The sequence below is a fragment of the Aspergillus steynii genome, assembly GCF_002849105.1.
Source record: "Aspergillus steynii IBT 23096 chromosome Unknown P170scaffold_2, whole genome shotgun sequence".
NCBI classification, from domain to species: Eukaryota; Fungi; Ascomycota; class Eurotiomycetes; order Eurotiales; family Aspergillaceae; genus Aspergillus; species Aspergillus steynii.
In genome coordinates this window covers 1,763,837-1,788,635 of record NW_020194399.1, presented here as the reverse complement: position 1 = coordinate 1,788,635, position 24,799 = coordinate 1,763,837, and the positions used below count along the sequence as shown (strand labels likewise).

The 24,799-nt window shown below is 53.2% G+C and overlaps 10 protein-coding genes across 10 annotated transcripts; 6 read left to right on the top strand and 4 right to left on the bottom strand.

The window, feature by feature from the left end:
• Window positions 1-72: 72 nt before the first annotated feature.
• P170DRAFT_453494 (signal peptidase complex subunit SPC3) lies at window positions 73-1,367 on the top strand. Its single transcript, XM_024851363.1, has 3 exons — window positions 73-311; window positions 437-510; window positions 632-1,367. Exons 1-3 carry the CDS (start codon window positions 166-168, stop codon window positions 1,159-1,161), a joined length of 750 nt encoding a protein of 249 aa, XP_024707226.1. The 5' UTR covers window positions 73-165; the 3' UTR covers window positions 1,162-1,367.
• A 204-nt stretch (window positions 1,368-1,571) lies between these two features.
• On the bottom strand, window positions 1,572-2,002 carry P170DRAFT_471847 (YqaE/Pmp3 family membrane protein; the record flags this gene model as incomplete). The annotated part of the gene is made up of 3 exons (XM_024852877.1): window positions 1,572-1,707; window positions 1,794-1,869; window positions 1,954-2,002. The coding sequence occupies 3 exons, from the start codon at window positions 2,000-2,002 to the stop codon at window positions 1,572-1,574; spliced, it is 261 nt and encodes an 86-aa protein (XP_024707225.1).
• A 583-nt stretch (window positions 2,003-2,585) lies between these two features.
• On the bottom strand, window positions 2,586-4,127 carry P170DRAFT_351303 (protein kinase PKP2; the record flags this gene model as incomplete). The annotated part of the gene is made up of 4 exons (XM_024843852.1): window positions 2,586-3,377; window positions 3,453-3,735; window positions 3,804-3,923; window positions 3,979-4,127. 4 exons carry the CDS (start codon window positions 4,125-4,127, stop codon window positions 2,586-2,588), a joined length of 1,344 nt encoding a protein of 447 aa, XP_024707224.1.
• A 223-nt stretch (window positions 4,128-4,350) lies between these two features.
• Window positions 4,351-5,218, top strand: P170DRAFT_433825 (uncharacterized protein; the record flags this gene model as incomplete). The annotated part of the gene is made up of 1 exon (XM_024848585.1): window positions 4,351-5,218. A coding segment is annotated over exon 1 (362 nt), but the record flags the coding sequence as incomplete, so codon positions are not given.
• P170DRAFT_433824 (ubiquitin-specific protease UBP15) lies at window positions 5,106-9,666 on the top strand. Its single transcript, XM_024848584.1, has 11 exons — window positions 5,106-5,218; window positions 5,370-5,490; window positions 5,613-5,757; window positions 5,828-5,985; window positions 6,042-6,231; window positions 6,288-6,396; window positions 6,452-7,400; window positions 7,460-8,595; window positions 8,647-8,961; window positions 9,020-9,149; window positions 9,219-9,666. Exons 1-11 carry the CDS (start codon window positions 5,210-5,212, stop codon window positions 9,326-9,328), a joined length of 3,372 nt encoding a protein of 1,123 aa, XP_024707222.1. The 5' UTR covers window positions 5,106-5,209; the 3' UTR covers window positions 9,329-9,666.
• A 182-nt stretch (window positions 9,667-9,848) lies between these two features.
• P170DRAFT_433823 (emp24/gp25L/p24 family protein) lies at window positions 9,849-10,971 on the top strand. The gene is made up of 4 exons (XM_024848583.1): window positions 9,849-10,051; window positions 10,129-10,317; window positions 10,407-10,686; window positions 10,781-10,971. Exons 1-4 carry the CDS (start codon window positions 9,899-9,901, stop codon window positions 10,789-10,791), a joined length of 633 nt encoding a protein of 210 aa, XP_024707221.1. The 5' UTR covers window positions 9,849-9,898; the 3' UTR covers window positions 10,792-10,971.
• A 478-nt stretch (window positions 10,972-11,449) lies between these two features.
• On the top strand, window positions 11,450-11,988 carry P170DRAFT_93525 (uncharacterized protein). Its single transcript, XM_024855438.1, has one exon. It carries the CDS (start codon window positions 11,577-11,579, stop codon window positions 11,892-11,894), a length of 318 nt encoding a protein of 105 aa, XP_024707220.1. The 5' UTR covers window positions 11,450-11,576; the 3' UTR covers window positions 11,895-11,988.
• Window positions 11,989-14,610: 2,622 nt separating this feature from the next.
• Window positions 14,611-14,994, top strand: P170DRAFT_471843 (uncharacterized protein; the record flags this gene model as incomplete). The annotated part of the gene is made up of 1 exon (XM_024852876.1): window positions 14,611-14,994. The coding sequence occupies one exon, from the start codon at window positions 14,611-14,613 to the stop codon at window positions 14,992-14,994; it is 384 nt and encodes a 127-aa protein (XP_024707219.1).
• Window positions 14,995-18,137: 3,143 nt separating this feature from the next.
• P170DRAFT_453490 (RNA polymerase II-binding domain-containing protein) lies at window positions 18,138-20,358 on the bottom strand (the record flags this gene model as incomplete). Its single annotated transcript, XM_024851362.1, has 4 exons — window positions 18,138-18,165; window positions 18,613-19,299; window positions 19,333-20,135; window positions 20,209-20,358. The coding sequence occupies 4 exons, from the start codon at window positions 20,356-20,358 to the stop codon at window positions 18,138-18,140; spliced, it is 1,668 nt and encodes a 555-aa protein (XP_024707218.1).
• A 1,146-nt stretch (window positions 20,359-21,504) lies between these two features.
• P170DRAFT_351910 (uncharacterized protein) lies at window positions 21,505-22,820 on the bottom strand (the record flags this gene model as incomplete). The annotated part of the gene is made up of 2 exons (XM_024843898.1): window positions 21,505-22,568; window positions 22,640-22,820. 2 exons carry the CDS (start codon window positions 22,818-22,820, stop codon window positions 21,505-21,507), a joined length of 1,245 nt encoding a protein of 414 aa, XP_024707217.1.
• Window positions 22,821-24,799: the final 1,979 nt, after the last annotated feature.

Below are 24,799 nucleotides of genomic sequence, written 5' to 3'. Positions count from 1 at the left end.
GATAAGCGACTGCGCCACACCGCGAGGCGCCGACGTGGCTTCACTTTCTGGCCTTTTCGCTTCCTCCGCATTGTTGGTTCTCCTCCCCTCGCATTTCTCCGTCTTGATCTGCTTTCCCTCTGGTCTATCAAGCTCACACCGGACACGGGGACCGGACAATTGACCATGCACTCCGCCCTGAATCGCGCGCAGGCCGTCTTCGGCTTCTTCACCACCGTCGCTTTGTTCGTCGCCGGCGTCGCCGCGCTCTCCGTGCTGCTGTATCCTGCCGATGACGCTAAGGCGCTGGTCGCCCTGAAGGATGTGAAAGTGTATGTTACGACCTGAGTGGAGCTCTCTTCTGACCGGGCTAGAGCCTTGTCTGGATTTGTCTACTCCCGCTTGCGACTGTTGTAGAGACGCATGTTGATCAGTGGGCTGACTCGACCGCATGCAGAATCAAAGGTCGTCCGAACTACTACTCCTCCAGGAAAGAGGAGTATGCGCAGATGCGATTCGACTTGGACGCTGGTATGTCCTTCTCTCCTTCTCTTCTCATCGCCCTCCTCGACTTTATTGCACCTAAAGCCAAGCTCGAAAGGCCTCTTACTCTGCGCGTTCGCTTTCCGAACAAGACAGCTAACCACTAAAGACCTATCCCCCCTCTTCAACTGGAACACCAAACAAATCTTCGTCTACGTCTACGCCTCGTACTCCTCGTCCTCGAACCCCTCGACCTCCCACCTCCCCAACTCAGAGTCCATCATCTGGGACACGATCATCTCTGCCCCGGAATCCCCCTACTCGCTCGCCGCGCTGCAATCCCGCTTCTTCCCCTCGTCCTCGGCCTCTTCCTCGTCCCGCGGAGCCAACAAGAAACGCACCCCCAAGGCGTCGGGCAAGAAGGCCGCCAAAGAGCCCGGGCACCTGCGTCTCCGCGACCAGCGCTCCAAGTACCAGATCGGGGACATCACGGGCCGCATGGCGGAGAGGGGCAACGTGACGCTGAACGTGGGATGGAATGTGCAGCCGTGGGTCGGCGCCTTGTGGTGGAGTCCGAGGTCTGGGGCCGTGCCTAGGACGGTGGGGGATGCTGGGCAGAGCAAGGCGTTTGATTTGCCCGCGTTGAAGAAGAAGACGCCTCCTGCTGCTGCTGCTGGGGAGAAGAAGGCTTCTGTTTAGGCGGGGCTGGGGTTATATTCTAGATTGGAGAATTGAACTTGGTTGGTTGGGAGTCGAAAGGTACGTATGTTTGACGTTTCGGACTTTGGGACATTGGAAAAGCCAAAGAAAAAAAAAATTAAAGTATTTCATATACCGTCTGTTAAGCATGGAAAGTTGTGATCATACCCTTTCTACAATATCACAATATACAAAGCATGCCGTGGAAATGAATTATATTAGACTTAAAGAATAGCCAAGTGGCGCCTGCCCCAAACCAGAACGAGTTCGGCGGCAATAGAAGCCCAAGAACCACATGAAGCAAACACCATTAAGAATAAGTCCCCAGCCATACAAACGAACACCGCCTTCAACACGTTGCGAGACACTGAGACAGCCCCGAGGGGTGGTTATAGCACCGTCAGAAAGGTTTAGTGATGCTTGGCTCGTTTAATTCGGTCGGAATACACGCCCGGAGCATCGATATCTGTCGCGGGGTTCACGGCACGCCGACGGCTGTAGTATACGTAGAGCAGATAGAAGGCATGGATATGGCCCGGGAGATAACTGAACCCAAACATTAGCACCGTTGCACAATGCCAGCAATGGCTAGGTTTTCGTGTAACACGCCAAAACAGGGATTTCCGACTCACCCGAGAATGGTCAGCAAGACATTGATCCAGAAGTCGACACCACAGCCCGCGATGAGGAATACGCCAAGAGGAGGGACTGCAGATCGTTTTTGTTAGTTTCGAAACTCGAAAAGGAGAGATATTTCCTAGAGTCAACCATGATAGAGGCATAGGCACTTACCGAACAAAGTGATAAGGATCATGCAAAGCATCGATGCCGTCGAAGCCATTTTGAATCAGGACGGCACTGGCCCGACTCGTGAATAGAAATACCGTGGTTTAAATATATAAGATCAAGTCTTAGGGTTGTTGCGAGCTAGTTTCAAGGTCCGTTTGTTAGGGTCGAACAGGGTACCCAGGAAACTGAGGATGAGAATCACGAAGAGGAGGATGAAGATATAGATGGGGACGGAGTCATCCTTGGGAGAGTTGAGGCGCTTCATGGTTATTTATACCAGGCCGGAGGCAAGATCGACGTCACGGGAAAGAGCAGATCGTTTGGACGCACAAGTAGCGACCACGCCAGACCCGCGTGTCCCTGTAGGGCTGAACCAAGGCAGAAGGTTTTCGTCGGCGGAAACCCCGTCGTCCATGACGTCATCCCGCGGCCGGGTGCCGCTTGCCTTGTCGGGCCTGGTCTGCCCGATCTGGTCTAGTCTGTGGCGCCACAGTGAAACCCGGGGTAAATGGAGACATGCGCGCTGATTGGAGGGGAGATGTGGCTGAGGAATGGTGGCCATGATGCAGATGGGAGGCAGTAAATTAGTGGCTCGAGGACTCCCCTCTTTATATATCCTCAGATCGGAGGATCCTTCACACGGCATCGATCGATGCTCTCGTCGTCACCTGCTCGTTCTTGTTGCCGAGCTTCGAAATCTGCAGGAATGCGTCCACGCCGTATCCTTCTAGGCTGTGCAACTCGAGGCTCCCGGCCCAGTATTCGGCATACACCCGACTCATAGGGAGCCCCATGCCTAGTCGGAGATTAGGTGGCCGCGAGGTGAGCGTATCAAGCGAGCCTTCGCGGAATGTTTCTTTGTCGGCCCGCTTCCTTTCCTTGGGCACCGTCAGCTCTTGCATGGTGGCGGCCATGGCCGGCACTTGTCCCAGATTTTGGAGCCGGTCATTGCTGTGAGGGCCTTTGTTGAATGACCAGAGGTAGGGAAGAATCTCTCGAGGAATCCCCCCGCCCTGGTCAGATATCCGCATGATGACATGCTGCGGCGCTTCGCAGATGAGCACGTCAATCGGGGGCGGGGGCTGCGACGATCCGTGGTATTTTTCGCCGACGGCCTGCATTGAGTTTCGCAGTAGCTCACCGATGATGTATTCCAAATGGCTCAGCATGTATGGGAAGGTGGCATCCAAGTGTCCCTGCACGTTGATCTCGGGAATTTTATCCGACTCGGAATCCTGTCGCATGGTATCCTGCGCCAGCTTCCCGCAGCGCTCGATCACCTCTTTCGCGTTGCATTTCAGGAACACCTCTCCGACAAAATCAGCGTTCGCGTCGCTGCGATCCTGCGAGTGGGGGAAGTGCCAGGGAGAGTTGAAGGTTTCCGTTAATGCCAAGTGTTGCTCGGCGATGACGCGGCGCGAGATACGCTAGAAATAGACCAAGGGACAAAACCGTCAGCTTTCCACATCATACTTCGTAGGGGACTGAGTTGGTGGCCATACCGCGCGCAGGAGAGTATTCATAAATAAATCCATGATATCGGGGGGCAACAGGTCCCGACACTCCAAGACCCCCATGGCCAACTTGGGAATCACAACGAGGTGTTCCTTCAAGGTCTTTCGAAGTATATCGCAAAATCTTTCATTGTCTTCCAGGGTCTTTATCTCGGGGATTCGCCGGAATCGCTCAAACGCTTTATAGTAGAGTTCATATACAAGGGAGAGGTGATGGTTCGCGACCACCACGTAGGGTAGTTTCTGGATATCGCGCAGCCGGTGGGCTAGTCTAGACGGCGCACACAAGATAGCACGGTTAGCGATTGATGGCTCGAGTCCTCTAGATCCCACGCTAACCTAGTTGGAAGCTCCGTCCGCACATAATTCGCAGAGCTTATCAGTCGGGGTTCCGTCAGGGTTCGTCCGAAAAAGGTCAGCTGCCGTAAACTGATCGGTCGGATATCGCGTTCCACCCATCTATAGAAGATGGCATTAGCTGGGATGTACTACCTAGAAGGGAGGGGGGTCATACTCATCCAAGGCGGAGACGGGCCGCCATGGTGGTGGACTGGGAGAATGCCGGGGCTGGGATGAATGCGGTCGCAGCTGAGGAGTGTTTGCGGGATGGGGATGGGGATGTCGCAGGAAGCGCCAACATCGGGCGGGTTGAGGTCGCAGCATGATGCCTTGGAGATGCGTCATGGGAGGGGAGGAAAGGAAGAAGAATCAAGGCAGATTATTTACGATTTCCGGGCGGGCAATGGCTAGTCCATACCTGGCTTACCGGCGGAGATCATCCAGGCGGGTCCCGGTGGGCATGCTAGCGGTGGCATGACATCCTTGTCGATACTTGAGGGGGTGGGTTGATTACCGGGAGAAACAGTTCTTTTGTCTGCCGAGGGAACAAGCTCCCTCGGTCACTCGGAGGGAGTAGAAGAGGGTCGAAGGGAAGTTCGATACGCTGTCGAGAGGAGGTTTGAGGCAACTCGTCTGGTCGTTTGCTTCGGCTTTCCTGCTGCTGCGGGCGGTGAGGGCCAGACATGTGACGTCTTAGGTAATGGCCTTTCTTTGAACAATAATTACTTTCCAACGGAGTACTCGGTAGACACTCGGATGGAGCAGCACGTTCCCTGCGCAGGAGGCACTGTCTACGATGCTGCAGCTCGGTCTGTAATCCTCAGGGTTGCATGACCCCAAAATTGAGCTATTGTAGATCTTCTCGGCAGAGTTCTGTCTTATCGTTCGATATTTGTGTGCACTCCGATTCCTGGTATCAAGAGAAATGAACCGCATATCACGTAGCCAATGTCAAATTCCCTGCGACCTAGAGGAGAACAGGACGGGAGAGAAGTAGAGAGAATATGGAGAGAAATGGACCTCGATGGACGCAATATTGAGAGCACCGAGAGTTGGACTGAACCGCCTGGAGCGATGCCGTCACTTAATAATAATCGTCCCGCCAGGCTTCCCCCGTTATTATTGGGCCCTCCGCCACGAAAGGTCCTTAGCTTCAGACTCTCTTTTTGACTTCGCTCGTCGTTGGCCTCGGATCGCTGCCATTTCCTCCTGCTTCTCTCTCCTGGCATCCCCCTTCCCCCCCCCATTCACTCTTTCTTTGTTTAGCGATCGCTTGCTTGCCGCCCGCGCATCGTCTGAAGGGTTGACTTTTAATTCAAAAAAATTTCCATTTCTTCACAGGGAAAAAAAAAAAAAAGAGAAGTATCTTGGGATCCGAGTGCGTGAGCGCTCTACTCTTATCCTAGATGGACAACGTTAGTTCCTTTCCTCTTTCCCCTTCCCCCCCTCCCCCTCCATCTTTCAAACAACTCCTTTGTCCTTGGCTTTGACCAAGGTCGGGTTGCCTTCGCCGCACGGGCGAAAACCCCCGAACATTGCTGACATTGCGCTCTCTGCTGTTCCCAGGTCGCGGAGAGTGAGATGCTCGTCGATGAATATGAGCAGTATCAGAATGACCGAACGGACGATGTGGTCGTCTCTCGCTCCGGCTCAGACGAGCCGGAGCAAGAACCTCGTGCCGATGACTGTAAGATCCTTTCCCCCCCACGAGCGCCCTGCATCGATGCTCCCGAGCCCCCCGCGGCGGGGTCGGATCCTATTCTCGCCAGTCCTTTCTGCTGGATACTAACGTGTGCTGCGTTGGCATAGATGCGGCAATGATGGCACGAGTCCTCCCTAAGGACCCCGATCTCCAGACCGAAGACGAGGCGCATCATACTTGGCACATCCAGGATTGGCGGAAATTGAGGAAGAAGGAACACGGTCCGGTATTCGAATGTGCAGGAGTCCCCTGGTTGGTTTATGACTTTCTCACCACTATACCGACTCCCGTGGCGTGGTTCTGACAATCGGCGGTCCTCTAGGCGAATTCTGTTCTTCCCCTACGGAAACCACGTCGAGCACGCATCGTTCTACTTGGAGCACGCCTGGGAAAAGGATCCTCCCGAGAACTGGTATGCCTGTGTCCAATTTGCTTTGGTCTTGTGGAACGTGAACGATCCATCCATCAAGATTTCTCATGGTATGCTTGGCGCCCTCCGCTCCAACCGAGCCCGCCTGTGCTGATTTATGGTTCAGTCGCCACCCATCGATTCAACGCGGATGAGGGTGATTGGGGATTCACCAGATTTTGCGAGTTGCGGAGGCTGTTCACGGTTCCTTGGGAGGGCCATGGGGCACCTTTGGTCCAGAACGAAGAAGCCAATGTCACCGCCTATGTTCGCGTCGTCAAGGACCCCACGGGTGTGCTGTGGCACAGCTTCCAGAAGTATGTCGGCGCAGTCATCGTTGGACCAAGAGAGTCGGGTGCTGATATGATCCCAGCTATGATTCGAAGAAGGAGACCGGAATGGTCGGACTCAAGAACCAGGGTGCCACTTGCTATCTTAACTCCCTCCTCCAGTCCTTGTACTTTACCAATTCCTTCCGGAAGGTATGTTTTCTTTCAACCGCTCGAGGACATTCGCAGGATAATAACCATCCCGCAGGCGGTTTACCAGATTCCGACGGAGGCCGAAGCCTCCAGGGACAACAGCGCGTGGACCCTCCAGCGACTTTTCTATAACCTGCAGACGAACGAAAGCTCGGTGTCGACCACCGAACTTACCGCATCCTTTGGTTGGGAGTCGAGGCAGATCTTCGAGCAGCAGGATGTCCAGGAGCTCTCGCGGAAGCTCATGGAACGGCTGGAAGAGAAAATGAAAGGCACGCCGGCGGAGAAAGCCCTCCCCGAACTTTTCGTCGGAAAAACAAAAACCTACATCTCCTGCATAAACGTCGACTACGAATCATCCCGCGTCGAAGACTTCTGGGATATCCAGCTGAACGTGCGAGGAAACAAGACTCTTGATGACAGCTTCAAGGATTACATCCAGGTGGAGACTCTCGAGGGTGAGAACAAATACGACGCCGGCCAGCCGTACGGCCTGCAAGATGCTAAGAAGGGTGTTATCTTTGAGAGCTTCCCTCCCGTCCTGCATCTCCACCTGAAGCGATTTGAGTACGACATTAACCGTGATGCCATGATGAAAATTAACGACCGCCACGCTTTCCCGATGGAATTTGACGCCACCCCTTACCTTTCCAACGACGCCGACAAATCGGAATCGTGGGTGTACCAGCTGCACGGCGTTTTGGTGCACAGTGGTGACTTGAACGCCGGCCACTACTATGCTTTCTTGAAACCCACAAAGGACGGGCACTGGTACCGCTTCGATGACGATCGAGTTACTCGGGCTACGGACAAGGAGGTGCTCGAGGAGAACTACGGTGGTGAATACGAACTGACCAACGGCGCCCCTGGCGTTCGGCAGCCTTACACCCGTGGTTTGTCCACGAAGCGCTCGATGAATGCTTACATGTTGGTCTATGTCCGGAAAACGAGATTGGACGACGTCCTTTTGCCGATCACGACGGAAGAGATTCCCTCTCACATCGGTAAGTTGTACAGATGCCTCGCGTGGGCTTTGCCAATTGCTGACCCAAAACTCCTCCAGAGGACCGATTGATTGAGGAACGCGCAGACATGGCACGCAGGAGGAAGGAAAGAGAAGAGGCGCACTTGTACATCAATGTCGGAGTCATGTCGGAAGAATGCTTCCAGGCTCACCACGGGTTCGACTTAACCAGCAATGATTTGCCCAATGACGACCCAGCACTGCCGGATCAATACCGAATTCTTCGTTCTAAGAAGGTCGGCGAATTTGCCGAGGAGCTCGCAGCCGAGAAGGGCCTCGATGCTAGCCGGATTCGCTTCTGGGTCATGGTCAATCGCCAGAACAAGACCACTCGTCCGGATCAAGTCATCAAGGACCCTGAGATGACTGTCGAAGACGCCTATGGCCGGTTCGGAACGAAAGGCAACCCCTTCAAACTCTGGATGGAGGTCGGTCAGCCGTCTGCGGATGGAACCATGACGTGGCCGGACAGCAACAACACGGTGCTTATCTTCCTGAAGCACTTCGACGCTCCGTCGCAGACATTGACTGGTCTCTGCTCCGTCTACGTGCGCAGGTCGCAGAAGGTGGCGGAATTGGCGCCCACCATCCTGGAGAAGATGAACTGGCCGGCTGGCACAGAGTTCATGTTGTTCGAGGAGATCAAGCACAATATGATCGACGTCATGAAACCCAAGCAGACATTCCAGCAGTCCGAGATCCAGGATGGTGATATTATTACCTTCCAAAGATCCCTGAAAGAGTCCGAATTGCCCCCGTCCGCATTGTACACCGATGCCCGGCAATACTATGACTATCTTCTTAACCGGATCAGCATCACTTTCGCACCCATCAAGGCAGCCGATGGTGATGAGTTCGTACTGACTCTTAGTCGCAAAATGACATATGATCAGTTCTCCCAGAAGGTCGGCGAACACTTGGGCGTGGAGTCCACGCATCTGCGCTTTGCCCCTGTCCTCGCCAGCTCTGGCAAGCCCAAGGCATTCATCAAGCGCAATTCCAACCAGGCCAATCAGACCTTGTACCAGATCCTCAGCGGGCAGATCACCGGCTACGGATACACAATGCACCGTCAGGATGCACTCTATTACGAAGTTTTGGAGACTAGCCTGAGCGATTTTGAATCTAAGGCTAGCCTGAAAGTAACATGGCTCCCTGAGGGCATCACAAAAGAGGTGCGTTTGAATGGCTGCTTAGTACACTAAGGATGCTAACCAACGAAACAGCAAGTTTTCGAGGTCCTGGTACCTCGAGACGGCACCATGTCTGATCTCCTGGCCGGGTTGCAGAAAAAGGCCGGCTTTGATGACGAGACTATTCGTGATGCTCGGGTCTATGAGACGCACGGCGGTAAGATTTACCGAGAGTTCCAGGGCGACTCGAAGATCGCCGGTATCAACGAATATGTTGTGCTCTACGCCGAGCGCACACCGGAAGATGAACTCAATATGGAAGAGGGTGAGCGGACAATCAATGCGTTCAACTTCGATCGCGAACCGAGCCGGCCTCATGGAGTTCCTTTCAAATTCGTGATTCGACCAGTAAGCAACCTCCCCACTTTCCCCGTGAACGAAGGGTTTTTATCTAACATCATAAAAGGGTGAAATATTCAAGGAAACGAAGGAACGGCTTTCCAAGCGAACGGGCATCAAGGGTAAGCAGTTTGAGAAGATCAAGCTTGCCGTCGTACCTCGATCCTTATACACCAACCCGCGATATCTTGAAGATGGTAAGCGCAGCCCTATTATAGAAGGAAGTTATACACGTCGTGGAATTAGACTAACATAGTCTCTCGCAGATGACATACTTTCTGACATCGTCGGTGATTCCGACGACCTTCTTGGTCTCGACCATGTAAATAAGAATCGGAGCTTTTGGAACCGAAGCGAATCGTTTTTCATCCGATAGAGGCAGGGCATCATGATTTCTTTTACTCTCTTATTTCTTTCCTCTCCTGGTGCCTGCCCTTGTGCTTTGTTACAAGGGATGTCCTCTTGACGTTGTGTATGTGATGGATCGAGCAGGACATAGTGCGTTTAAACTGCACCGGCGATTTTCTTGCCTATGAAGAACAATATAAACCTGGGCGATTGCTGTTCAATCTGTGTACTTTTTTTTTCTTTTTGTCTTGATTGTTGTTTAATGTTCCTGGAATGGATCTTGTGGATGGCCAAGAGGTGCACGAGGAGGAGTGTTCTGGAGATTTCGGAGGATAAGGAAAAGCACAATGAACGTGATGACTACCATTCTATACTCCGCATAAGCATTATTACCTAAGGGAATAACCAGCCAATTGTTGGCCTGAAAATGGCTTAAAAGGGCAGTTTATTTGCCCGACCCGCCCGGGTTGCAAACGTGGCAAACAGAGCCCGGAACACACAGCTGTCCAGAACTTCAACTTCGAGGCGCGTTTCATCCCAGCCGTTCCCCCTGGAGAGTTCCCCCAATTAACCCGCCGACTCTCCATACTCGATCATCATGCGTTTCGCAGCTCTGGTCATCGGCATTCTGGCCGCGCTGGTGTCGTCCGTGACTGCCACCGCGCTCACCTACCGTCTCGAGGCAAATGAGAAGGCCTGTTTCTACAACTACGTCGACGAGAGGAACACCAAGGTCGCTTTCTACTTTGCCGTGAGTGCCCCTGGAGGAGTCGGAATATTTTTTTGCTACGCGGTGAATTGCAACAGGAGCTAACTTTCCCCGCGAAGGTCCAATCTGGCGGTTCTTTTGATGTCGATTACTCCGTTGTCGGTCCCGGTGATAAGGTGGTCTTGGATGGGACGAAGGAACGACAAGGCGACTTCGTTTTCACGGCTCAGAGCGTGGGAGAATACCGGTTCTGTTTCAACAATGAGATGTCGACGTTTGCGGAGAAGTTGGTAGACTTTGAGATCGCGGTATGTTGGACTGCCATGACAGCATGCGAGCAAAACCGGTTATTGCGAGGACTTATGGTTAACGGTTCTTTTTCTTCCCTGCTGGCTAGATCGAGAACGAAGAACGCGCGCAGCTCCCTTCCCGACAGGGTGCTACCCCCGAACAGGCATCTGCTCTTGAGGAGTCCATCTTCAAGCTGTCCGCCCAGCTGTCGACTATTTCCCGCAACCAAAAATACTTCCGCACCCGTGAAAACCGCAACTTCAGCACCGTTCGTAGCACCGAACGCCGGATCTTCAACTTCAGCGTAATTGAGGGCTTGATGATGGTGTCGATGGCGGGCTTGCAAGTCTTCGTTGTGCGCTTCTTCTTCCAGGGCGCAAGGAAAGGTACGTACCCCCGTAGAGCCGGTTGCTGGCATTTGCCTCGTCGTCAACACCCGGTCCCCCAATGTATTTATGGCAGGTTCTGATTGTTTTGCAGGTTACGTGTGATGAGTGAGCATGAATTTTGATCTATGTATCTTCCCCCTTTGAATTGTGGCGTCTATTGTATCTACATCCCATTATAAGCCTTAGAATGTTTCATCTTATTGAAGCAGGTGAATTGAGACGACTTGGACTGTGTCCTGGAATGCATCACCCAGTCCGTTTTATTTCCTGAATGGCTTTGATCCCCAAGTGAACACAACATGCCATCTGCCCTGTTCACAAGGTTTACGTCATCATTACAGGTCCCCGAATCAACCAACCTGTTGGACGAGCAAACTAGTGCTCTAGCGGAACCTCCTTAGGACTAAAGCGGCAGGATCAAGGGTCTACCAGACAGACAGACGAGCGTTGAGCGGGCCTTACCGGTAGGGAACAGGTAAGGAGAGCCCTCATGATGAAAGGCTTGACAGAATTTGCCGTACCAACGTCACTTCGTACCAGCATCACCCTACGGGCAAGGGGAGGTGGTAGTTCTAGAAGCCGGAGACTGTCCTGTATAGCCTGACAGTGGCGATCAGAACTGGCGAAGCACATAGCGGTCGATGATGAAACATTTCGGTCAAATCCGACCGCAAAGTGGCTGTCTCAAGCCCTGTCTTGTTTGACGTCCGATGATGTATCCGATTGCAGGGGGCTGGTTACACGTATATACCGGTTTTTGGTCGAGGGCTTGGAGTTCCAACTCATAAGAAATCAGCATGACGTGTGAAGATGCATACAATGGACAGTCACCGAGAGGAATGATACTGTGGCAGATGTCTTGAGGGAGATCTGTCGCATCCTTTGCTATGACTCCACACGCCTCTGGTGGCAGAACAGAGCATCAGAGGTTGGTGCAGTTCTGTTTACTTTTGTACGGTGCGGTGATATCATCCGAGAGGCGAGGCGACCGCCAGACCTGTTGCTCCCCAACGCATTGTCGCAAACATTGCGGCTCGCTACCTTGTGTGGAGAAAGCTACGACGAAATGCATTGACAGTGCATGGTGCATCTCCCTTCCACAATCAGATTGGCATAAAAATGGGCAGAAGACAGCAGCTGACCAACGGGTCTGTAGGTATGATATAACCGAGCTCACTTCAAACGGTTCATTTCTCCACCACTGACTTAATTCAGCGTTTGCCCTTGCGAAGATCCACCGAAAACCTCTGCTACCGCGCTGATGTCTGTGATCAGACCACGGGAATCTAGAACGAGAAGGATTGGGCCCCGAGATGGTCCATTTCTTCTGCCCTTTACGTCGTGGCTCTGATAGGGCAACGGGGCTGATCCTATCCTCTCTCGTGCAGTTGTCTCATGTACATTCCCTTTGCCAGCTGCGTTGCGAGTCGGAGAGACCTACTGCTAGCGGCATAGGATGATGCACACTAGAGACTAGGTTATGGAAGAAGTTTTTTCGTCTCTCGCAATTCCTTGGCCCATTTCCCTCTTGGGAACGGGCACGACGAATATCCTCTTCTATTTGATTTAATTCCATTTGATATTTTATTATTCCTTTATTTTTATTGATCATCCCTGCCTCTGTTTCTGCTTTGAGACCGAGCAATCACTCCGGAGGCGGTCTTTTTTTTTTCTTTTCTTTTTTTCTTTTTTATTATTCTCCCTCCCACAGTACCGAGGGCTAATCCACCCTTGTGTGGCAAATATTGAGCGCTGATCAGGATAATAAAGCTACGGTTCATTGGTTCTGGATGCGGGAGTGGAGGAGTCGAGCATGAGGTCCAACCAGTGAGTAGCGGCGACGTGATTCCCTAGGGTCGGTTGTTTGATGCGGCGGGTCAGGAAGAGCGGTCGAAAAGTGCAAAGACGTGGTTCAACGAAGCCCTAGAGGATAAGGTCGGCAATTAAAGGACGCAAGGGAAGAGAAAAGGAGGAAGGGCGAACGTTCGGAAGAGTGTTCCGTCTAGGCTTGGGATTTTATGGGACCGAACAAGGGCGACGTGGAGCATCCGGGTGGATGGATGGGTCTGGATGCATATGTATTCCGAAGGATCTGATGATTTGGGATTGGGATGGCAAGGGCAATGATTGGGACCGAAGCATCTCATCCCAGGGGGGTTTTTTGGACGAAGGAAGAGAGAGGATGGCAGTAACACCGGAAGAAGAAGAAAGAGCGAGCACGGAGAAGGAAACGCCGCCTGACGTCACTGCCAAACCTCAGGCACCCAGGCCGCTTTCTTTTTTCTTTTTCTTTTCTTTTTCTGTTACTTTCGGTCTTTCTCTCCCATCCATGGTTCGTCCATCCACAGCAATGGACTCGTGGTCTTCCAACCACATGCATCATTCTCCATCATCATCTCATCTCATCGCTCGCTGGGCATTCCAAATCGGTCTCAGATGTTCGGTTGACCTGGCCCTAGGGGTTTTCTTTTTTGTTTCCTTCTTCCTTTCTGTCTGTCTTTTTTGGCTTTGGCTTTGGATTTTCATATTTTGGTCTCTAGATCTCGATAGTCGAAATCTAATTTGGCGTTCGATTTTAATTTATTTTCATTGACCCATTTTAATGACATGCTTTTCCATTTCCTCTTCCCTCATGAGGTCTGACGGGCTCGAGATGACGGAGTCTGCATACCGGACTAATGGCTTTAGCCTCGCGTTAGACCCGTTTATGACATATCACCCTCCCAGGGCTCCGCTTCGGCTTCTATGGTTCGTCCATCGCAGCTGGTGGCTGCGCGAAGTAACTGCAGCTCTAAATTTCTCCACGGACCACCCCTTCACATTTTACATCACACACACTCCCAGACACCACTCCCAGACACTCGATTCTCTGCTAGCAGAGCGGCCAGAGTGGCCTCTGCTCCTCCCTCCCGACTTCGTATCGCGTCGATCTGCAGGGACGGATTGGTCGTCGGAACTTCATCGATCGGCAACTACCGTGACCTCATTTCTTTGCTGGTGGTAGGGGTGGGACCATGGGCCATCTGGGGGATACCAGCGGCCTAGGAGCTTGTGGGGCCCGGTGATTTCAGATCGTTCGCTGATGTCGGCTGGGTGGCTCCAGTCGACACACAGACAAGGGGAGCCTAGGAGGGCTCTGGGGCGAGGATTGTTAGGGCCTTATGAATGACCCCCCAAAGACCGACAGAAGCTCTCCCCTCTCGAGAGGCGCAATGACGTCATCTCCCCCTGGGACTGCAGGAGGCATGACGCTACCGATGGGGCATGGGCGTGCCCTTTTGGTGTCATGGTGGTCGACGACATTTCCTTACTGACTCGCTCGTTCCTCTGTGAGGTAATTGGTTGGCCCTTGTGATCTCATATCAGACCCGACTAACTATTCTCCACGGATCTCCTCTTCGAACTGGGGCATCCCTCAGTTTATTTGAACCCCTGGTCTCGTCGTCGGCCTAAACAGTCTTCTCCCTCCCATTATCTCTTAGCACTCACTACCGATCTTCTCAACCTGACCCTAGTTTCGAATACCCACGCCCCTTTCAACATTTCAACTCAACCCTTAACACTGTCCTGGTGGCTAGTTTTCGTTTTGATTTTCTCCCCTGTCTATTACCCTTTCGAGATTCTATAACTCTCTCTGTGGAAAGGTGAGCCTGCGGAACATTTTGCCCTCCCTTGTCGGAAGGGATCTCTTTCCCTGCCTTTGACCCACGGTTGAAAGCCCGCTCCGGACGACAACTTGAACCTTGCGCCGACAGTAGTCAACCCTTGCCGACTGGGACTTGAATACGTACGCCCTTGTATCAGAACGCACGACTCTGTCATGACGAAGACATCCCGTGATCTTCGTCTTGTGACGACCGACCATCCAGCGATGTGGAATGATTTTCCGCTGACAAAGAGCATTGTGCAGGAGCTTCAATCATGTCTGAATTCATGGATCAGTCGACCAAGGGCACCCAGCCCATGTTCCCAACGGGCAGCGAGGATTACCGTCCTTCTGCCGAGCCTCACATCAACACGTCTCGGGCTTTGGACCCTCACACCTCCATTGAAGACTACAGCCGGGTGATGCTACAGTATACTCAGAACCGGATGTCTGGTTTCGCTCGCCTGGACGATGACAAGGGGTCGTCCGGGAGTCGCAGTGGCAGCGACACTGGAAACGAAAGCGGCGACTCTGCCAGTGGCGTGCTGGCACGTCAAGCCGATGGCCGCAACTCCACCGCTCGTTCTAGCAGCGCCTCCCTTAGCAACCCCCCTCTCAGCAATGGAGAGAAACTCAACTCAATCAAGGACCAACCCTAGACGTCCTTAAGGGAGGGTGTCGCCCTAGCTTGAGTTAATCTGGGAGCTTGCGAGGCCCGAACATTTCGGATCCTCCTTCCCAGGTTCAACCAACAGGCAGACATCCGTGAGGTCGTTGGCAACATCTTGGCACAACTATTGTGCAGCCAGATGTTGGTGACGAATGCAGGAGACACGACGCTATGGTTGTCTCTAGGCGTTTGATGAGGTTCAACAGAAAGAGGTCTGATTTGCTTTTTTTATACATGCGATGGTGGAGCGATGTCTCCAGACGATCAGCGGATTCGATTCTTTTCAGAGTCCTGGTGAAATTCTCTCAATCGACTGGAGATTCCTTGTTGACATTAGCCCCCAGCTTTTGACACTTTTCCTTTCTTTTTTCAGCATTGGTGCCCTTGGGAACGGATCTCCAAAAGATTCTAGATCCTGACAGAAACGCGCTTTTGGTCATGTCTCCATCGGTCACTAGCAAGTCGATGTCTACTCAAGATAGATTGCTTTTTTGGCCGTCGTTTACACATCGGTGTGTCTCTCCTTTTGATCGACGTCGTTTTTGATGCGGTGGCTGGCCCTTGCCCTTGCACTGGTCGGTCAGTGGCCATCCTTTTGCATGGTCATTTCACCCCCTTTGGACTTTGATTGTAGCTGTTCGTTATTCTAGTTCGGCAGCCATCAATCAATTCCTACAACGCCATCCAGTTCCCCTTTGAGTGTGCACTACACCCCTTTCTCGTGTATCATATATGTGTGCAGGACACTCACGTGTAACATTTGTGTGCTTAGCGACAGCGATCTTGATTTTTAGTTTTTCTTGGGATTTTGTTACGGGAAATTCATGTTTGGTCAGCATCAAGGTCAGAGTTCACTTCTCTGTTCTCAAAATTGGATGCAAAGGTGTACGATCTATGTGTGAGCCTGGAATGAACCCAGGCATTTTGTTTTTATATGGCCTTGATACCTGAATCAAACCATTTGGAATCATTTCAATCTTGGAACCCCTCAATGTTCTTTTCTTCTTAGTCGGATCCCTTGCATCCGCCAGGATCGTTGTCCAACTTAGCCATAGGCCGTTTCTGTCCAAGGGATGAAGCCACAAGGATAAGCTGCCGAATACATCCAAGCTGACTGACACGCGCAGGAGATGATGCATGGTACTGTACAAGTTGCATGTGCTCCCTTCGCCCTCATTGGCTCATTTGCCATGGCAAGGGCATGACAACCACATTCCAGCTATCTTGATTCACATTCCACAACGCTCCTGGTCTGTCAGAAAGCGCGCCTATTTATTCACCCCTTGTGCCAGCCGCATGGATTAATGAAGAGGCAGAAAGGGAACAAGGACCGTTCAAAGGGGAAGTAGGACTTTTGAGCTCCTTTCTTGACGCTGATTCCTTCCTTTCTACATTAACCTATACTGGAGTATCTGTCCATCTTCTGTTTCCTCTCAATATTTCCCACGCTTCCTCCTGCATAATCTAATTTTCTAACCGGCCTCAGGTTTTTAATTACATGAGAGACAAGAAGATGCATCCGCCAACGCTGCTTTCGCTTTCTCTCTCTCTCCTCACAACCTCCACTATCGCAATCCCTTTCACACCACGCGCCGCCTTCGAGACAATACCCACCGATAGATCCAGCTACATTGGCGGCGACGAGGTTCTGGGCTCTTTGATCACACAATCCGCAAAGGAATCAAGTAACCTGAACACCTGCCCGCCTTCGCATCCGACCAAGCAATGCTGCATGTCGATTACGGCACTGGCAAATGATGTCACTTCAGAAATCGGGGAGGTTGTGCCGTTGTTGAGTGAAGTTAAGCTATCGTCGCTGATAAGTTTGGAGTGTAAGTGTCTTCCCCTATTCCCTATCCCCTTACCTGCTTTCTTTCCCTTCTCTTGGATGATCAGGTTTGTGTATGTCGAACTGACAGCGATGATGAAACAGGTCGTCCGATGGACGCTGATGGACCCAACGAAGCGTGCCTGAATGATGTGATGTGTTGTACTGGAAATACAGGGGCAGGTTCCTCCCTTCTTCCCTATCTTGGGAGCTATATCGATCCCTTGTGGCGTTATCAGAACAAACTAACATCATACAGTCTAAACCCTCACTCATGAAAACGTGCAAATCCTGGGACGATGCCATCGACGCCAAGAAGAAGGCCCTGGACAGTAATATCAATAGGCAGATCGAGCAGATGATGAGCAAGAATGGTACTAGTAGTACCTCTGCAACTGTCGCTGCGTCAAGCACCACAGCACCGAGTCCCTCCGCTGTGAGTGTAGCTAAAAAGCATGGAGAGATGATACACAAGTCTGTGTCTTCATCTGCGACTCCATCTATCTCTGCCGCTGTTTCGTCATCGGAATCGAAATCTGAATCGGCTTCTACTTCTGACTCTGATCCGAGTTCTACTTCTGCGCCTGAACCTCCATCCGTGCCAACCACCCTTTCTAAGACTCTATCTTCAACTTCGGATTCCTTGCCTCTGCCTTTGAGCCCTGAGTCTTCGACTGCGCTTGTGTCTACGGCTCAGTCTGAACCGACCCAATCGTCGGAAGCTTCAGACCCAGCTTCAAGCTCTGAAACCTCGTCTGTGTCTGCGCCTGCTACACCCTCAGCTTCATCAACTGCGAATGCAGCCAAAGAAAACGAAAAGAATGCCGATGGCCCTGTGCCTACTGACTCGATTTCTACCACGATGTCGGAGTCTCGGAAACAGAGTACTGATGAATCTGCTCCTGCTTCGACTACGGCTACAACCATGTCTCGCAAGCAGAAGACTGACATGCCTGCTTCTCCTTCGACCTCGTCGGCAACCACGGAGTCTCAAAATGATGAATCCTCTTCCTCGGCCACAGCTACGACGATGTCTCACAAGCAGGAGCCTGACGTGTCTGCTCCTACGTCGACCTCACCGTCTACTACGGCGCCTCAGAAGCAGAAAAACGACAAATTATATCCCGCTTCGACTACAGCTACCACAATGTCTCGCAAGCAGAAGACTGACATGCCGGTAAGCACGGAGTCTCAGAATGATGAACCTCCTTCCTCGACCACGGCTTCAACGGTATCTCCGAAGCAGAAGCCCGACGTCTCCGCTTCAACTTCCTCTTCTTCTGTCTCCACGACAACAACAGCTACTACTTCGGCCACGGGCCACTAATTCCCCTTTTCTGCGTGATTTCTGCTTTTTCTCGCTTGGTTGAATCCTGACATGTATTGAGTGAATGTATGTATGTTTGTATGTATGTATGTAAAAGGCTGAAGAACGGAGATGGGATTGATTGAAGGCGACGGACGCGCTTTTTGTGATGGTATATGTGGTTTTGTATTTATTTTTCGATCTGTCGCTCTGGCTGGCGTCCTGCGAGTTTGGCTTCCTCCCTTGCCCCTCGTGTCTGGATTTTGTTTTATTGTTCCTGAATACCTTATTTATATGACTGAATGGAATTATTAATATCGTGATGATCATACACATTGTAACACAGATAGTGGATTCTAGTATCATTCTTTGTTTATTTCGTTGAGTTATAATACATACATACATGCAACCAACCATCCATTCTTGTTCAAGACGGTTACATCTACCTCCATCGCCCCGGAGGGTATCCGTACTGCCCTTGTCCTTGTCCCGGGCCCTGTCCCTGTCCCTGTCCTTGGCCGCCCGAATGGGGAGGAGGGAAGTGATATGACCCCGGAGGCATTTGCTGCGAAGGGCCTAATCCTGGACCGCGGTGCATAGACGGGTATTGCCCGCCCTGCGCCTGGTATGGCGGAGGGAAGTGCGACGTGTTCATGCCGGGTGCGGGTCCGCAATTCTGCATCGAAGGAGGTGGTGGAGGAGGCCAGGACCCCTGATAGTTTTGCGGAGGCGGAGGAGGTGGAACGCCCTGAGGAAACATCCCGGGCGGCGGGAAGGGAGGCCCGCCCGGCGGACCGCCTGCGAAGTGCATGGGATAATGAGGTGGGGGTGGAGGTGGATGGTGCTGGTGATGAGGAGGATATGCGGGCGCGGGAGGTGCGTGGCCGGGGCCATATGGATTGGGAGGAGGATGGTGGGTCGGGGGATGAGCGCGCGGAGGGGAGGGCCTCCGTGGGGAATAGGATTGGGACGGCCGCGATCGAGATCGAGACCGCGAGTCGTACTTTCGACCGGAGGCTCTGCGAGGTGGAGTTTGACTGCGCGACCGGGACCGACTCGATCGGCTGTCGTCGCTTGCCACGCTATTGCTATATCGCCTCCTTTTCCGAGGAGTCAGGCTGCGGCTGCGGCTGCGGCTCCGGGAACTGGCTCTCACATTCCTCTTCTTCATTTGCTGGCAGAAGGAACGAGACCACCCATAATAGGTTTCGCCGTCAAGGACATCGCCAGATTTGTCCTCTCGGATTACGACCTCGCCCAGATCGTCGATGTCGACCATCTCACCATCCTGCGGCTCGGGCTGGGTGGACTCGTAGATCCGGTCAACATCCTTTAGAAATGCCTTGACTGCCGTTACCAGCTTCTGGTCTGCCGGCCCCGCCAGAAACTGCAGGGGCTTGACCGTATCGGGGCGCAGAGGAATGGTCGAATTCGGGATAATGTGAGGAATGAGATTCCCAGCCGGGAGGTCATAGAAAGGGGTCGAAGGATCTCCGTGGGTCGCTGGCATCACAAACGGCACATCCTTTCCGGAGGGCTTATTTGTCGCATCCAGATTGCTCGTCTCGACGTCAATCGACGCTTTGACGGGGCCCGACAAGGCCGAGGTCTTGACAACCTCGCGCAGCTTGCCGACATAATCGCTGCCGTAGTATTCGTTGGCCTCCCAGATGTCCAGTAGATCGTCCAGTCGTCGATGGTGTTTCGGGTTCTTTTCTCGGTCGTAGGAGGCGGCGTAGCCCAGCAACTCCACGATGTACGGCTGCAGCGAGCCGCTGACGGTGGAGAAGGCGGCCCTCGATCCCATGTGATATTTGGTGTGGTGGAAGACGTCATTCAGCAGGTACATGATATGCAGGCGTTTTCGCTTGGCCGACGTCGCAGGAGCACCCTCTTCCGCGGCGAACGAGCCGGACAAGGCAGCGAGGTACTTGGCCCAAACTCCCACCCGGTTGGATGAGGAGACGACATGGCGGAGCAGCCATGATTTACAGGCCTAGTGCATGCCGGGCACGATGATTTAGTATGACACGGATTTCGACAGTCAAGGACTCGACGGATCATCAAACCTGGATGTTTGCTGACGAGCAATGGGATAGCGCCCGGTCGAGTGCAGAGTGAAACGCGGTGATGTCGTCGCGCGGCACCGACGTGGGGTCGGGGCGTAGCAGCCCGGCCGAAAGGGAGGCCTTTGCAATGGCCAGTTGATGCGAAGCCATTGCGAGGGCGCCTGGAGAGCAACGGAGAGGAGGGGATGGTGGCAGGACAAAAGATGCCTTGCAGCTGCTCGCGGAGACCGACGGCGGCGGTCTCCCACGTGACCCGTCTGGCCCGTCAGCGGAGCGGGTCAGGTGACTCCGGACCAGCAATCGCTGAGTCGATTCAAGCCAATGCGTCTGATTTACATGTCGACAGGATACGTAGGTCTCTGTCCATTTCTACACCATCACCCCTTTGCGTTGGTGGGAACCGGAAGGAATACACCACCGATATCTACTAGGATCGGAAAGTCGGAGTGCAACGTCGGTCTAGGATTTAATATAAACGAAGTACTATCGTACAGGCTATATACATGAAAGGCATGGATCAAAAAGAATGGAGCAAGAGCGTCAAAGAGTGTAAGAAGCAGACAGTACCAACAAAACGAAGGCAATTAGTTGAAAGATTGATACAGACGCACATCGGAACGCATTAGTACGGGGGTCATCCCGGGCCCTGAGCGGCGCCAGAGGCTTCCAATTAAGAATAAAAAGAAGTCGTCATGGTCCCAAGACGCTCGGCCCTTAGAAGTGGCCGCCGTGGCGACGGTGACGGCGCTGGTGGTCACGCAGGTGGAGGTTGGGAGCAGCAGCCGACGGGCTAGGGGTGGCGACCGGAGTGCTAGGGTTCACGGCCGAGGTGACAGAGGTCGCCACGGGGGGAACGACGGGCTGCGAGGACGGGGCAGACGGGGAGGGGACGGCCACCGACGAGGTCGTGGCCACGGCGGAAGACGAGGCGACCTCGGTGGAGGAAGAAGCCGCGGCCGTCGTCGAGGTCGGGGCGGCCGTGGTGGTCTCATCCGCAAGCGTGGGACCGAAGGGGAAGCACTTGTCATCGAGCGGAGCGTTGTATTCCTGTCGAAGCAGTGAGATGGGGGTCCTTCAGAGTGGATTCGAAATTGACAAACTTACAGCGATGGTCGCCTCGGCAATGGGGTTCTGGGCATCGTCGGACTTGGCCAGGGCAGCATTCAAGCTGACACCGGCCGAGGGAGAGAAGGTCACGCCAAACATGTGCTTGTCCTCGTCATCATCGCAAACACCATCGGTGGCTGTCCCGGATCTCGTTAGCATGGCCAGAAACACGAAAACAAGGAGCGTGGATCAAAGGGGACACTTACATTCAGCCAGGCTAAGGGTGGCCGAAACGGAAGGCTTCAGGTTGAGGCCGGCTTCCCATCCCTTGCCGAGAACCGAGATGGAGAGCTGAGCAGACGCCTTGGCGTAGACCTCGGCGGTGGCTTCGATCTGAGCATCGACCGACAAAGGCAGAGGAGAGACGCTAGGAGTCCAGCCGTCGGAGGTCACATCGGCCTCCAGGATGTCAATGTCAAGCGAAGCCGAGTCGTCGATGTCAAGGGCCACACCGGCGGAAACGGTGGCCTCTCCGGCAACTTCACTAAGGCTGTAACCAAGACTGAAGACGATCTGGGGGCCGATATCGACAAGCTTCTTGATGGAAATACCGCCGATGGGGATGGTGGCCACATCGAACTCATCGCCCATCTCCTCGGTGAAGTTACCGCCGATTCCGAGGGAGGGCTTGATGTCAAGGCCAACACCGTTGGGCTTCATGGAGAAGGAGGCGCCCGTGGGGATTTTCATCACGGTCTTGACATGGAAGCCGAAATCAAAGGATCCGCGGGATTTACACGAGTCACAGCCCAAGGTGACGTGAAAGTCCTTGCCGGGGACGGGGATCTCCTTGGTGAAATCGATGTCGTGATTGAAATCGACGTTGAACTCCTTGTCCGAGTCACGCTTCTCAATACCGGATCCCTTGTGATCGTTGTAGTTGCCAATGGTGAGTTCGTAGTTCTCGAAAACGTCCTTCCACTCCGAGGCCTCGCCGGTCAACTTGGCAGTCTGGGTGTTCTCGTCGAAGTGGATCTTGGAAACCTTGAAGGGCATCCGCTGCTTGTTCCATCCGCAGTGTTCACGACCGGCAATGACGATCAGGGTCCGGTTCTCGTCTCCGTTGATCCAGTCCCAGGCCTTCCGCGAGCGGGCGAAAGACTGGGGGTTGATGTAGTCAACCGCCAAGCTGGTCTGAGTGCAGTTCACGGTGCGCAGCTTATTCCGGAACTTCTCGGTGTTGATAATGCTGACCTTCTCATCCCCCGCGTCGACGGTGAACTTGGCCAGCGATGTTTTACCATCGGCGCTAGCTGTACGGGCAACGCTGTCAGTGGACGAAACAAGCCGATGGGAGAGGGACTGGAGCCAACGGCAAACTTACCACCCCAGTAGAGGGAGTCGGACTGCAAACGATCGAAACCTTCGAAGGGCAGGTTCTCGCCGCGCGCGGCGACGTCAGAATAGGGCGGGTCGATTTCCACCAGCTCCAACGACAAAACAGGCTGAGCAATCAAAGAGAGTAAAAGGCCGGAGGTCAGCCATGACCGAGAAAAGTTCACCATCTTGAAATGAATGGAAGCCAAGTTCTTCAACCAGGAAGAGTGATGGGCCGGTTCTAGAAAAGAGTGGATAGAGGTGAACCTCTTGCGTGCTGTAGTGTTGGGCTAAACATCATTTCTTGGGCGATTGAGGATCTATTTAACATAAACCTCGTAGGGCCATAGCCTCGTCGGTCATCGAGATCGAATATGGCCCCCGACATCCAACACCAGAAGGCTTCAGGCGGCTTGGCCAATGGCCAGGATGACAGGCCGTTCCTGGTGTCTCTTAGTCCAGGAACGGCGAACTCTATGAGCCCTAAGCCTGCATCTCTCAGGGGGCTGAGATGATCCTAGCACTAAGAGACGGAATTGTTCGTGTTGTAGCGGAGACCGGTCCACTGTAACTAAGGGCAATGAGGCTCATCGTGAAACCAGCCACCGGCATGACCCTTGGTTTTGTGAGGGCTGTTTCGCCCTATGCCCCATTATCACGGACAATTCAATTTGAATTTGGGGGCACGGCGTCCTCAATCCATGCGCGATGGTGTCAAGGCTCATGAAAGTCTAACCAGGATGTATAACCCACGCTGGCTTCTAGAAGCCCGCCTGCATTCTTCCCGGCGCTTGGTCGTATTTCCAATCTCAAAAAGCGCCAGTGGATTGCTTCAGCCTTGGTAGTTGGGGGCTATGGTGTTTGAACGAGGGTTGTACCGAATCAAGAGAGTCGGCCCCCCCGAAATTCCCCATGGCTCTGCCCGGTTGTTACTTCTGACAGGCTCTCTTTCTTCTTTTTTTTTTTTTAGATTTTCTTTTGGCGCAGCAATTTGGCCCCAAAAAAAGCCCGCCGTGTTCAACCCTCCAGGAGGAACTAGCGGCACGTAGGTGCAGGTCCGCAGGGACTCGAGTAAGATGAAGTTCGTAAAGGAAATTAAGCCCACAGGGGTCAACCAGTGAGAAGAGCCAGCAGTGGGACTTTCATGAGATATTCTATCCTCTCTGGGAAAAGTCATCCTGAGCGGCATTGCACGGTGGTCCTAGTTCGAGTTAGCTAGAAAATCTCTTGCGAACAAGCTCAAAGCGCCTACTACTGGGTTATTAACCTATTGTTCCCGAAACACCCTAGGGCGGGAAACACGCCAAGCATGACCGCAGCTGTCCGAAAACATGACAGCAACCCCAGTTGGTATTATCTATATAGCTTACAGGGTCAGCTATACGAAGTGGCGCTCGACGGCCCTGTGGGAGTCTCGGCGCGTCGCAGGGCGCGGGTAGTCGCAGGGAGTCCGTCGTCAGGTCAAGGGTTGTTGTCATAGACTAAATTTACCTAGAGGTTGCCGAGATAGGAGCTCTTGGGGGCCAGGGGGGAAACGAACGCAGCCTGATGGGGGCCAACTTTCTGCAACCCGAGGAGGATTCGGGATTTCATTCAAACCAACAACCGCAGTCGATGCCCAACACTGGCAGGGACTGTTGGTTAATCCAGTTCATCAGATATGAGGTTCAATGCTTGGCATGTCGTGCAGGTCCCTGACAGTTGATATAGGACCGCACAGAGGCATGTCTGTCGCTCGGCGGACAGCGGAAGTGTTTCCTGGCTTTCGGCATGCGGAGGTAGGGCTCTCCAGCTAGACTGGATCGGTGCGTAGTCAAGTAAGTGGATTAAAAATCACCGGGCAAAGCCCACGCTAGGCCAGCTGGGAGTCTGGGACTACCCCTTACTCCGTCGAAGCTGGGTTCCAGCCTTCCAGGCGTCCAGCCTCCGCGTCAAGAGGGCGCCTTTCGTCTCACAGGGGGTGGCCCTGACCGTCTGGCAAGCCGCAGACTGGCGGCTAGTTGGCAGGCTAAATCCGTCGTGCAGGCCGGCGTCCAGCGAGAGATACGCAGTTATGCCGACCGTTCTGATCGACTCCAGCCCTACTATAATTAGATTAGAGGAGAGCGACGCACAGCCTCTCCGGTGCAAACTCTGAAGTCAGAACTCGCAAGATAAGCCGACGGTG

Bases quoted from the DNA above. Each gene is read 5' to 3' on its own strand.
- P170DRAFT_453494 (XM_024851363.1), top strand. From the start codon at position 166: ATGCACTCCGCCCTGAATCGCGCGCAGGCCGTCTTCGGCTTCTTCACC. The intron at 312-436 runs GTATGTTACGAC...GACCGCATGCAG, and splicing joins GCCCTGAAGGATGTGAAAGT to AATCAAAGGTCGTCCGAACT. The intron at 511-631 runs GTATGTCCTTCT...TAACCACTAAAG, and splicing joins GCGATTCGACTTGGACGCTG to ACCTATCCCCCCTCTTCAAC.
- P170DRAFT_93525 (XM_024855438.1), top strand. From the start codon at position 11,577: ATGACTCCACACGCCTCTGGTGGCAGAACAGAGCATCAGAGGTTGGTG.
- P170DRAFT_433824 (XM_024848584.1), top strand. The intron at 6,397-6,451 runs GTATGTTTTCTT...ACCATCCCGCAG, and splicing joins TTACCAATTCCTTCCGGAAG to GCGGTTTACCAGATTCCGAC. The intron at 7,401-7,459 runs GTAAGTTGTACA...AAACTCCTCCAG, and splicing joins AGAGATTCCCTCTCACATCG to AGGACCGATTGATTGAGGAA.
- P170DRAFT_433823 (XM_024848583.1), top strand. From the start codon at position 9,899: ATGCGTTTCGCAGCTCTGGTCATCGGCATTCTGGCCGCGCTGGTGTCG. The intron at 10,052-10,128 runs GTGAGTGCCCCT...TTCCCCGCGAAG, and splicing joins AGGTCGCTTTCTACTTTGCC to GTCCAATCTGGCGGTTCTTT. The intron at 10,318-10,406 runs GTATGTTGGACT...CCTGCTGGCTAG, and splicing joins TGGTAGACTTTGAGATCGCG to ATCGAGAACGAAGAACGCGC.